Below are 12,222 nucleotides of genomic sequence, written 5' to 3' on the forward strand. Positions count from 1 at the left end.
ACCCTCCTGATGCTGCATCACTGAAATACAGTTCCTCATGTTGATATCCTAACCATAAAATTAATTTTTTTTTTTTTGCTGTTTTAATAACTAATTTTGCTAGTGCTATGAATTGTAATGTAAATAAGTGTTTTCTGATAGGCTCCTCTGTGAAAGAAGTTATAACCCACAGGTTAAAAACCATTGCCTTAAAGAATGATGTGGTACATATTAATTTCTTATGAACAATTGATAATTTTCTTACAGATTCACAGAACTTTATATAGAAGAATTAGAAAGTAAAGAAGACTTACAAATTCTTATTGTGGATTATCTGAAAGGACTGAGTGTGAACAAGAACACTGTGCAAGGAATTGTAAAGTAGGTTTTCTTTTGCTTGTCTTTACATGATTTCTTCTGAACATAAAAATTCCATTCCATGTAGGCACATACATTTTCATGATTTGCTTTCAGTAGAGAAAACTGCTAGAAGGATTTGCTTTGGAATTGAAACTTTACTATGAATTCCCTTAGGCTTTCCTTAAGAAACTACTTTTACCACCTATGAAAATTAACAGGTGCTATTCTCTTGATTACTTCTGTATATTCACAGCTTAGTATTTGAATTCCTAAATAGTAAATTGCTTGTCTCTCATCTTTCTCTGTGTCTCCTATTTAAAAATTTTTTAGCAGCTGGATGGAAGCCAGGAGTGAGTCTGCTACTGTAAATTGATTTCTGTTTAGCATTAGACTTCCTTGTGTTGGTGCTTCGAGTATATTGGAGGCTATCAGGAGAGACAATAGTGTTTTGTGCAGGCAGCCTGAGGTACCTTGCTGAATTAGAAAGCTAGAAACTGTTGAGAAAACCGCATTCCTCCTGAAAGGAATAGAATATGGGAAAGGGTTGAAATAGGATATGAACTATTCACTTAGTATTTTATAGCTAGTTCTCTACAGACCATGGTCATCTGAGTGGCCTTCAATAGTATCATGGGCCACAGAAGGACAAGGACACAGACATGGCCCTCAGTGGCAGCATGGGCCCAAATATCAATCATTATTGCCCTAGGTGAAAGGGTAAGCTACCCATGTTGATGTGTGCCCACCCTCCGGGGAGCAGTGGCAGCATTACCCATGGGCATCAACATGCAATCGACCTCTTTAAAATGGGAAAAAAAAAAAAAAAAAAAAAGGCACAAGAAGCTCCTGATTCTTTTTATGAATTTTTTTCCCTACCATTTCAAGTAATAACTGCGAGCTATATTGAATAAGGCAAAAAGACTTTAAAGTGAGATAGACATTACCAAACGAAGCACTAGAGTTACGTTAAATTTGTCAGTCATAGAGACATCTGTATAAAGGACAATTATTGTGCACATCCATTGGGCAGGGGCTTGGATTGTATATGTGATTCATGTTTGGTTTCTTTTGAAATTAATCACTGATCACAAAACTTTCCGGTGTGGTGTTGTTATTTCAATCTTCTATCTTGGGAAGGATAATAGTGTTAACCTTATAGACCAGGGTCTATAAGACTGTGTAACAGTCTCACATTATTTAAGGGAGGTGGCTGTGTTCTTTGAAAACTCACAAATTCTAATTACCATGTGTAAGTGTTCATAGCCCGTCGGGTAGAGCCTACTCTGGGACACAGCATATGAATCAGCCGTCTCTCACTTGTTACTCAGCTTTCAATACACATTGGTTCCTTTTGGCTAATGAAGTAGCACCTTGCATTTCCTAATTTATCAAAGACATTCATTACATTGTTTGAAAGGTAAACTGGATTATGTGAAAAAAAAAATAGATTTGTACAGGCTTAGATGTTTTGATGCATGCTCCAGGGTGTTGCATTTCTGTTTTATGAAGATAGCCTTTAGGTGCTGGGCAGTGGTGTTAGCAGTGGTGCAAGGCTTTCTTCCCGGCAGAGGCAGGCAGATTGCTGAGTGCCAAGGCAGCTTGGTCTACACAGTAAGATCCAGGACAATTGGAGCTGTATAGTAGGACTGTATCTTGAACAACTAAAAGATAAAAAAACAAAAAGAAAATAGCCTTTGCAATTTCAATAGAGAGGTAGAAACAGCAGGAAAATAATTTAATAAAACTGCCTTCACTTCATCCTCTTTGTAGCTTCTACACTGCTTTGCGGAAGGAATCTGGGACCAAATTGGTGGATGGAACTGGCCACAGACCTCACTACAGCCTTCGGACCCTCTGCAGGGCTTTACGGTTTGCAGCCTCCAACCCATGTGGAAACGTCCAGCGCTCACTCTATGAGGTGTTTCTACTGTCTGTCTGTCTGAGGAGCTGTGTAGATTGGCTCACCATAGAAGGGAGGGAGTAGGGATGCAGATGCCACATCTGCTAGTGCTTGCAGTCAACTTTGTTTGTAACATTTTGGACAAGAACTACCCTGCTCATTTTTTCTACCACCTTATCATATTTAAATTGTTCTGGGCAAGGTAACGCTGGCACATGCCTCCTTTCATCCCACAGAGACTGGCAGATGTCTTGAGTTCAAGGACAGCCAGGGCTACACAGAGAAACACTGTCTCGGGGGGGGGGGGGGAAGGTTGTTCTAGAATGTAGCACCCCAGGAGCTTAAATTTTATTCCCAAAATAAGGCCAGTTTGCATTTACTTGTTTTCTCTCTAGGGCTTTTGTTTGGGTTTCTTAACACAACTGGACAGAGCATCACACCCAGTAGTTCAGAAGCTCATCTGTCAATACATTATTTCTGGCAATGTCAAAAGTCTGCTGAAACAGGTATATTCTTTGGCATTCAACTTGTTTAATCTAGAATCAAAGCTGAATTATCACATTTTAGGTATTTGAGGAAAACTTCCCTTTTTTTTTTTTTTTTCCCCTTATTCCATCTGTTGCCTGCATGTAGCCTGTGGACCACTTTTGTTCTTGGTATGTGGATGCCAGGAGAGGGCATTGGATCCCCTAGAACTGGAATTATGATGGCTCTGAACCTGGGTCCTGAAAGAGAAGCCAGTGCTCTTAATCCCCGAACTTTCTCTCTGGCCCCTTGTAACAAAACATGTAAGAAGACTATAGATGTGTACTGTCACCATTCCAGAGGCAGTGGGACCTGGAGAATGGAGCCTAAAAATGAGGTGGACTAAATTTCATGCAGTAGCCAAATTTATCAGAGGCAGTTTATACTCTGAGGGTTAAAAGGGGTCAACTTAGGAAAGTATGCAATCACATGGACAAGCCACATGCTTGAAACGTGTTTTCCAAAGAGACATAACAACAAGTAACAATAGCCAGTTGTAATGAATAATCCTATGTAAACTCACTCCTGGGAGGAACATGAAAATCTATTCTAAGTGCAATCCATGTTTTGAAGAAACTGAGGTCACAAGACTTGTTTTCTGTGAGTTTTCTTACAAGCATTTTGTATAAGTGAGGCTGTTGCACAAGGATATGTTTGTTCCTGGTTGGGGGCAGGAAAACTTCTGGGATCAAATTTAGGATCTGATTCATGGTGGGCAAATTCTTTACCCCTGAGTTATATCACTATATCCAGCTTTCCTTAAAACACAAACATAATTGGCCGGTGGGGAGGCAATGGATCTCTGGAGTACGAGGCCACTCTGGTCTACAGAACTATTTCCAGAACAGGCTCCAAAGCAACTTGTCTCGAAAAAGCAAAAACAACAAGAAGACCACACTTTCTAATCCTTCTCAAACAGTTCCTTTAACTGGGAACCAGTTAACATTCAAACATGAGACTATGGGGCCGTTCTCATTGTCATTTAAAACCAAATTAAAGGGAGTGGGAATAACTGTTAAAAGCAACAGCCATTTGAGTTTAATAGGAAATTACAAAATAACATTGGGCTAAAAGAAACTAAAAAACTTCCATCTAATTTGTTTTTGTTGCTTGCTCATTAGGATGAGAAAGACAGGAATTTGAAGTTAATTGTATTCAACATTTAAAAATAATATATGCTTAACTATTAGAGACTCTAAATTTAAGGATTCAGTCATTATGCTGGCCTGCCCATGTCACCTGGCAGAATGTACTCAGGTAGTACCCTGGTCAGCCCAGGTGCAAAGGACCCCTTTTAGAGAAAGACCTCCACCCATTTACTCTCTCTGGCTCTGTTTCTCTCTCCTGCTGTTCCCTGGGGCAGTTAGGACTTTTCCTGTCTCCCTCTCCTCCCCTCCCTTTGTCTCTGTGTCTCTTTACCTCTTTTCTTCCCACCCCCACCCCCTTTCCCTTTCTAATAAAACTTCTCACTGAACTCTTGTCTGCCGGGTATTTTTGTCCCTCCAACTTGGTGACCCTTGCCTGACATGCAATCTACTAAGGTTCCATGCGCTTTATCATAACAATAAAAACATGAAAAAATAAAACCACTTAATTTGCTTTGTATGAATTAACTATAAACATCTTGTAATGCTGGGTCATTGCCCGTTATTTACTGTTGTCTTAGGGTTTCTATATAAACACTATGACCAAAAGAACTGTGGAGGAAAAGTTTGTTTCAGCTTATATCTTATAACTGAAGCATATGGTGGCCATGGAGGAGTGCTGCTTACTAGCTTGCTCCTCATGGCTTTGCCATCCTGCTTTTCTATACCACACAGGATCACTAGCCTATGGATGGCATCACTCACGATGGCCTAGGTCCTCCCACATCAGTCATTAAGTAAAAAGTCCCACAGTCTAAACTGAAATACCTTTTCTTTCAGATGTCTCTATCTTGTATCAAGTTAACAAAAAAAGAGCCAGCATACCCTATAAAGAATCAGTTTCTATGGAGAGTCTGTTTTGTGTAGTCTGGGTGAAGCCTCTTCTCTCTTCTGTCATTACAGTACTGGCCCAGTTTTGAGGAAAATGATAGATACTGGAAATAATTTTATGTTTATATTTAGTTCATGGGTTTATATTTAGTTCATGGGTTTACTGTTGGAAGCACCCAGAGCAAAGTAGTGTCCTTAGCAAAGACTGACTCCCCTCTGAAAGAATGCCAAAGTTGACATGGGACTATGGTCATTTCTCAAATCTTTTGTCTTTTTAGCCTATTCCAGAACCCAAAGGTGGCCGGCTTATCCAGGTTGAAGGCTACTGGATTTCAGTTGGAGACAAGGAGCCTACAATAGATGAAACTTATGTTCTTACGTCTTCTGTTAAACTGAACCTGAGAGATATAGTTCGTGTGGTCTCTGCAGGGTATGTGGATTTTCATTTCTGCTGCTGGGATGTTCCTACAAGAGACACAGTGTTTACTTAGCCTGCTCTCCTAGACTTTGACAGAACTTTGCTGGTATTTGTGGCTAACTGCATTCCTGCTTTCTAAAAATCATTGCCTTGTAATGTATTTGTACTTGTGTGATTGATGGGAAAAACTTAGAGACATTATCTTAACCATCTTTGTGTCTCTGGAGAGGTTTTTTTTTTTAAGTATTTGTGAGTGTTTGCTGTTCTTTGAGAGGACTTGTGCCTGGTTCCCAGCACCCATGTCCATCCAGTAGCTTAGGTCTGTCTGAAACTAGCTCCATAGACTCCAAAACTCACATCTGGAGTCCTGCATACATGTGTTCATACACACACGCGCACACAAAACATCCAAAAATAAGAAATTGAAAGTAAAGTTGCTTTCTTATTTTGTTAACATTTCTTATTGTTAGGTAAATGACTAGCAATTAATTCTTCATTTTCTTACAAATACTACCCTACAGATTGGAATTGCTCACCTTAGTATTTTTTGAGGAACAAGTTTTGTAGACCCATCTCAAGCTGGGCATGGTATTCAGGCCTTTAATCCTACCCATCCCCAGCTTCTCCCTTGCTTTGCTAGGAGATTGTTAATCAGTTTAGTCAGAATTCAGGTTGCCTCAAGTAACTTTGGGGATTTGTATTGTAGCTGATAAAAAGAAAATATGTTAAGCCAGGAGTGGTAGTACACTTCTTTAATCCCAGCACAATGATGTAGAGACAGAAGGATCTCTCTGTTAGTTCAAGGACAGACTGCTACTATACATAGCAAGTTCCAGGCCAGCCAGAGCTGCATAGTGGTACTCTGTGTCAAAGCAATAGTAACAACAACAAAAAAAAAATCATAGAACCATCTCTGTGTAGCCTTTATAGCCTCACCTTCCCTCCCCCCCCCCCACCTCCTTTTGTTGACTAATGTTTTACAGAACCTATCCAGTGCTGATACAGGGCGAAACATCAGTTGGTAAAACAAGTCTGATTCGGTGGCTGGCTGCAGCTACTGGGAACCACTGTGTGCGTATCAACAACCACGAGCACACAGATATTCAAGAATATATTGGTTGTTATACATCTGACACCTCTGGGAAGCTTGTCTTTAAAGAAGGTAATGTTACTACTTCATTCCTTGGTTGTAGATTTTCATGCTTTAGGACCCATTTCTTATTTTTATAATTCCTTCCAGTTGAGGCTTAGGAGCTGCATTATAATAGCAGATAGTTAAGGTTAATTCCTAGGGCCGTAGAAGTTCAGCATTGAGCCAAATTTTGAAAAAGGCAATTTAAGTGTAGAGATTCAAAGAATATGGTAAATGGGGAGTTTTGGTTGGAATAGATGATGAGAATTTGGTGATTTAACAAAATTATATGTCAGGGAGAAATTTAACAGGCTGAACAGGAGATATTTGTCAGCCCTGGCTCTCCTGTGGTTAGGAAGAAACCATGTCAATTGCAAGTCTTGTTTCTTGGATCAATAATATCACAGATGGTGTGAGGGTTACAGCTAGCTGCAGAGAATAATTTGCTCAAAGTTGAAATGGTTATGTAGGACTTATGGTTGTACAGACACATTTTAATCCTTGTCATTTCCTCTTAGGGGTTCTTATTGATGCTATGAGAAAAGGCTATTGGATTGTCTTGGATGAATTAAATTTGGCACCTACTGATGTGTTAGAGGCACTCAACAGACTATTGGATGATAACCGTGAATTGCTCATAACAGAAACACGGGAAGTTGTTAGGGCACACCCTCGATTCATGCTTTTTGCCACCCAAAATCCCCCAGGGCTTTATGGAGGTAGAAAGGTATGTAACATTTGCCTCCAAAATCTGTTTATTACTATGTGAGTGATAAACTCCTTGTTAGGAATGAGATATTTGGGTCTCTCTTGAAGGTTTGAATTTTACGGTGAGTAGCAGGGTTGCTGTTTTGTAATTTAAATGAATAGATGCTCTTTCCAATCACTTTCATTCTCTCTCCAATTTCCTTCCCTTTCCATGCGTCCCCAAATCCCCCTCAAATTGATGGCCTCTTTTTCTATGTTTATTATTATTACATATGTAGATATATTATAGATTTATTGGTAGATGGACTGATGTACAAATGAATCTTTTTTTGCTTATGTATATATGACTTTGTATCGGATACACAGTCATGGGCTCATTGTTGAAATAGGCTTTTCATACACTCACATTCTATTTTTGTACATTGCCTAGGTGCTGTCTAGAGCCTTCAGGAATCGATTTGTGGAATTACACTTTGATGAGTTGCCCAGTTCTGAGTTGGAAACAATCTTGCACAAGCGATGTAGTTTGCCGCCTTCTTATTGCAGTAAATTGGTTAAAGTCATGTTGGACCTCCAGGTATTTCATATCCTCATCTGAACTTTAATTTAGACTGTCTACATTAGTTGGCATTGGCATCAGAATTTGATAGTTTTCTCAAGCAGAAGTTTGTTTGTCATTTAGTTTTAGAGAGTAAAGCTTTTGTTTGGTTGGTGAATTTGATTTGTTTTTGGAAGATCTTGTTTCTAAAATATATCTGTTAATATTCATTTTGTGTGTTTGTGTACTCCATGGCCTGGGGGAATTGACCCCAGAGCTTGTGCGTGCTGTGCAAACTCTGTTACTGAGCTATATCACCAGCTGCCATTTTGGTTCTTTTGTAGATAGCACTTCGATCATTATAATTTTTTTTCCTTTCCTTCGAGACAGGTTTTCTTTGTGTAACTCTGACTGTCCTGGAACTTGCTCTGTACAGGCTGACCTCAAATTCACAGAGATCCATCTGCCTCTGCCTCCCAGCTGCTAGGATTAATCCAGGTGTGTGCCACCACTGCCTGGCTATCAGTGTAAATTTTAATGGTATTCACTTTATATGACAATAATTCCCTCTGTTGTGTATGTTTTTTGTAATTTTTGGCAAATTACTTATTTTTCGAGACTGTTTTCTTATGTTGCCCAGACTAGCCTGGCACTTGTAATTTTCTTTTTTGTTTTTTTGTTTTTGTTTTTGTTTTTCCCTTGGGTCAACAAGATGGTTCAGTGGGCAGAAACACTTATGCAAACCTGACAACCTGAGTTAGAGTCTCAAACACACTGCAACAAGAAGAGAAGCACCTTAAAATTGATCTCTAGCCCATGCTTATTATATAGATGATGTTTGTTAAATCTGTGATTATGACACTTTAGTTGTGGGCTTGATTACCTTTCTTCATGTTTCTCCTTTGTTAAATACAAAACTGCAGTTGGTTCTCTGTACCACAAGGCTAGTAATAGATTCAAAGCATTGCACACACTACTGAAACTTTCTACCAGCACAGAAGTTTGTCAACTCGGGAGGCAGGGCAGGGGGGGTCTCTGAGTTTGTGGCTGGCCTATTCTACAGAGTCAGTTCCAGGAGAGCCAGGGCTACACAGAGAAACCCTGTCCTGGGGTGGTAATGTGTTATTTATCAGAAATTAATTATGTTGGGATCTAGAAAGTTGTTAATACTCTTGATCACAACTTCATGTCCTCTTAAAGGTTTTTGTTTGTGTTCCACAACTGGTTGGGTCCAATTAGTGCTGTCTGCATGAGCTTGGCAGCTTAGCCTTAGTCACACTCCTGAAGAGAAATGATTCCTCCTCCCTCAGTAGTCATCATTGGCTAGTAGTGCATCAGCTTCATGTAGGTGGGGCTTGTGTGCCTCTCCTTCATCCACGCTTGAGTTCTGACTTGTTTGATGTTGTTACACAGGTACATAGCTGCTCTGAACTCATGAGTGCAACCCTGTCAGATGACAGTGTTTTCCAGTGCTCTTCCCCATCTTCCAGCTCTTGCTCTCCCTGCTCTTCCATGATGTTTCCTAAGCCTGTCTGAGGTTGATATAAATGTCACATTTAGGGCTGGACATTAATTAATGGTCATGTATACCCAGCAATTTGAACAATTAAGTGTGTACATTGAACGCCTTACACTGCTAAAAGACATTTCTCTGACCAAGGTTTAAAAGAGCACTAATGTATAAACAAAAGTCGAAGGCAGATGTCTCTTTTGTAAAGTATCAGTAGTAGGTCTTCACCAGCCATGGGATTTTGATCAGGTTTTACATTATCAGGCATGACTTCCGCCTATGGAGCAGGCCTCAGATACAATCAGAATGCAGTTAGTTACCCACATAATCATGGCACTGTTGCATCACTGCCTGGCAGATCAGTGTTGTAGCAGAAGCAGTCAGGATCCATTGCTGAGTAAGTCCATCACTCACTTTTTCTCCCCCAAGACTGTATAGTTAGTTCCCTTTTATATTCTGAAAGCGAGTTAGCAAGGAAGAAGATTCAAGATCAGTTCCAACATAGTTTCTTTGTCTTGCAACCAAAATAAGTGTGTCTTCAGTAGTAGGATTTTACTATCTAGTTATAGTGGGCAACCAAGAGCAATGACAATAGAATTTGTTATTTTGGTGGCTTCCTGAACCTCCTTGACCAACAACTTGTAGGCAGTTAACTCATGTCTTCTGAGAAGAGTATTGTTCACTCATACAGATATCTCTGTTTTTTAGCATTACATTTTGTAATTATTTACAAAGTAGTTGTTTTCTGTAAGGGACATTCGTGCATCTCTAGTTTTGGTTTAACCCAGCCTTTACCCTTTCTTTTCCCCCTGCTCTCTTTCCTACTTTAGCCCCTATATCCTCCCCTTTGCCGTCACAAGTGTTCTGCTGTCTCCTAGCCCTAATTTCCGTTTATCTTTTATGCTAGTTAGATTATTCTCTTTTACTGTATGGGAGGTGGAATTTCTTTGTTTATTGCTTTTGCATTTTAGTTTGAACATTTTTTTTTTCAGGTAATTGTAGGTCATTTGCATTTCTGAGAAGTTCAATCTAGTAAAATGAATTTGTTAAGAAATTTATGTAAGATCTAATTCATGCTTCCTGTTTAGTATAGTAAGAATCAGTTATTTGTTTTTATACTTTAATAGTCCTACCGTAGACGTTCCTCGGTGTTTGCTGGAAAGCAGGGGTTTATTGCCCTTCGAGATCTGTTCCGATGGGCTGAAAGATACAGATTGGCTGAGCAGACTGAGAAGGACTATGATTGGCTACAACATTTAGCCAATGATGGTACGTTTTAAATCATAAAGTGATGCCAGATGTGTTATTAAAACAAATGCTTTCTAAATTGTGTGTGGTACATTTATTTTCTCACTTGTTACAGAAGTAGCCTTTCTCCCTCAGCTCTCGTTGCTCTTGTGAACAGTTACACCTCTGGCAGACCTCTGCTTCCTTGTGGTTTTATTTTAAGCTGTGTCTTGCTTTCCAGCTTCGTCTCTTCTGTAATTTATGGTTCTCTTGCCCCCGCCTGTGAGTGCTGGGATTATAGACAGGGTCCACTTGCCCAGCTTCTGTGTGTTTTCTAACCCTAGCTTAAGTGGGTAGGTGTGGAAGGCAGGCTGTAACATGGCCACTTTTAGGGATTACACAGGAGATTGGTAGCTTGTTAGCTTTGATCTGATAACCAAAGATAGTCCAAACACTGGTCACTTATTTTGATTTAGTTAATGGAAAGAATTTATATATTATTTGCCATGAATCAAAGAAAGCATTTTGTACTCTTCTAGTTTGGAAGATCATTAGTATGGCCTTTTAAAAATAAAGAGCATAAATAAAATTGGCCTGAGAGAGTTAGGTTATTTTCCCCTCTTGAACTAAGGTGGTGGCTTGCTGGGATTAGTCCTGTTATTACAGAGTCATGGGACAGGATCCCAGCTTGGGGAGGGTGGTTCTTTAGATTAGTTCTGGCCACTTACCTTCAAACACTGCAATGGAAAGATAAGCTAGGAAGACCTGGCTGGGACTAGCTGGAGCATGGGAAGAAGCACACTTTGCAGTGTCTTCAGTGTTGTCATAGGAACTAACCAGCTTTTTGTGGATAAGAAGCGGGTGTGGTTAAGCATGTTAGTCTATGACCTGGTGATTGACCACACAGTGCCCTGTCAGCAAAAAGCTTCTGCTACTTAAGAGTGGTTTTGAATCTTGTCAAAAAATGTTTATCAATCAGGTCTTTTACTTTTGAAATAATAAGGTAGATTGTAGTAGAGGACGACCTGGAGAAAGGACAAACCAAGGTGGGCAAGATGATATTAGGCCTACCAGTTTAGCACAATGGCTGGACACTCCTGGAAGCTCTATTGGTTAAAGGTGGTGGCAGTTTACAGTCTATTAATTATGATGCTCTTGTGGACCTTGGTAATACCAGTATGCTGTATCCTGGCACAGAGACTGAAGCAAGAGGATTAGAAGTTTGAAGCTAGCCTGGGTGCATAATGAGCCTGGAGGTGATAGTTTACATATTTTTATGCTTTTGTTTCAAAGTAGTAACACACGATGAAGCATTTTTATCTGTATGTATCCTTACACTGAGATTTAGAATATTTCCAAATCTCAAAAGCTTCCTTCGTGGGTTTGTTTGAGGAAGGGACTCATGTAGTCCGTAGGTCTTGGGACTTGCTGTAGCCGGACTGGCCTAAACTCATCTGACTCACCTTTCAAAAGATTACAGGCTTGTGCCATGATGTGATTTCTTTCTCTTGTAAGTGGAGATAACCACTCCTGATTTTCTCATGAGCTTTACCTACATAGAATCCTAGAGTGTGTACACTTTAGTTCTGACTATGTGTACAGAGGAACCAATCCTCTTTTTTCTTTAAAACTATGTGGCAACCCATCATAAGGCAATAACTCTTACTCCTAGACATTTGGATCATTTAATTGGACTGTTATGAAGATAGCTGCTCTGAACATTTATGTATATCTTTTGGTACATACACTTGCTCATTTGTGTTTGAAATACGTGATAATCACATTGTTGGGGCATGGCTTTAGCATGTGGTTGCTATATTAGGCTCTTCTAGTTTCATAAGGTGGTTCTTGAGATCCCTGCTCCAGCAGCATCGAGTAAAAGTTAACTTTTACTTCATGTTTTCAACATTCTTCACTATTACTACCAGATACTTAGTTGTCCCTTCATT

The 12,222-nt window shown here is 39.7% G+C and overlaps 1 protein-coding gene across 1 annotated transcript in view; it reads left to right on the plus strand.

The window, feature by feature from the left end:
- The window catches only part of Mdn1 (midasin AAA ATPase 1), a 134,037-nt gene that overhangs the window by 39,598 nt on the left and 82,217 nt on the right, over window positions 1-12,222 (plus strand). The window contains exons 20-27 of the mRNA XM_051187490.1: window positions 247-360; window positions 2,110-2,257; window positions 2,635-2,745; window positions 5,019-5,170; window positions 6,142-6,320; window positions 6,809-7,017; window positions 7,429-7,575; window positions 10,174-10,315. Coding sequence (XP_051043447.1) covers window positions 247-360; window positions 2,110-2,257; window positions 2,635-2,745; window positions 5,019-5,170; window positions 6,142-6,320; window positions 6,809-7,017; window positions 7,429-7,575; window positions 10,174-10,315 — 1,202 coding nt within the window. The remainder of the gene's footprint in view (window positions 1-246; window positions 361-2,109; window positions 2,258-2,634; window positions 2,746-5,018; window positions 5,171-6,141; window positions 6,321-6,808; window positions 7,018-7,428; window positions 7,576-10,173; window positions 10,316-12,222) is intronic.

The sequence above is a fragment of the Phodopus roborovskii genome, unplaced genomic scaffold, assembly GCF_943737965.1.
Source record: "Phodopus roborovskii unplaced genomic scaffold, PHOROB, whole genome shotgun sequence".
NCBI classification, from domain to species: Eukaryota; Metazoa; Chordata; class Mammalia; order Rodentia; family Cricetidae; genus Phodopus; species Phodopus roborovskii.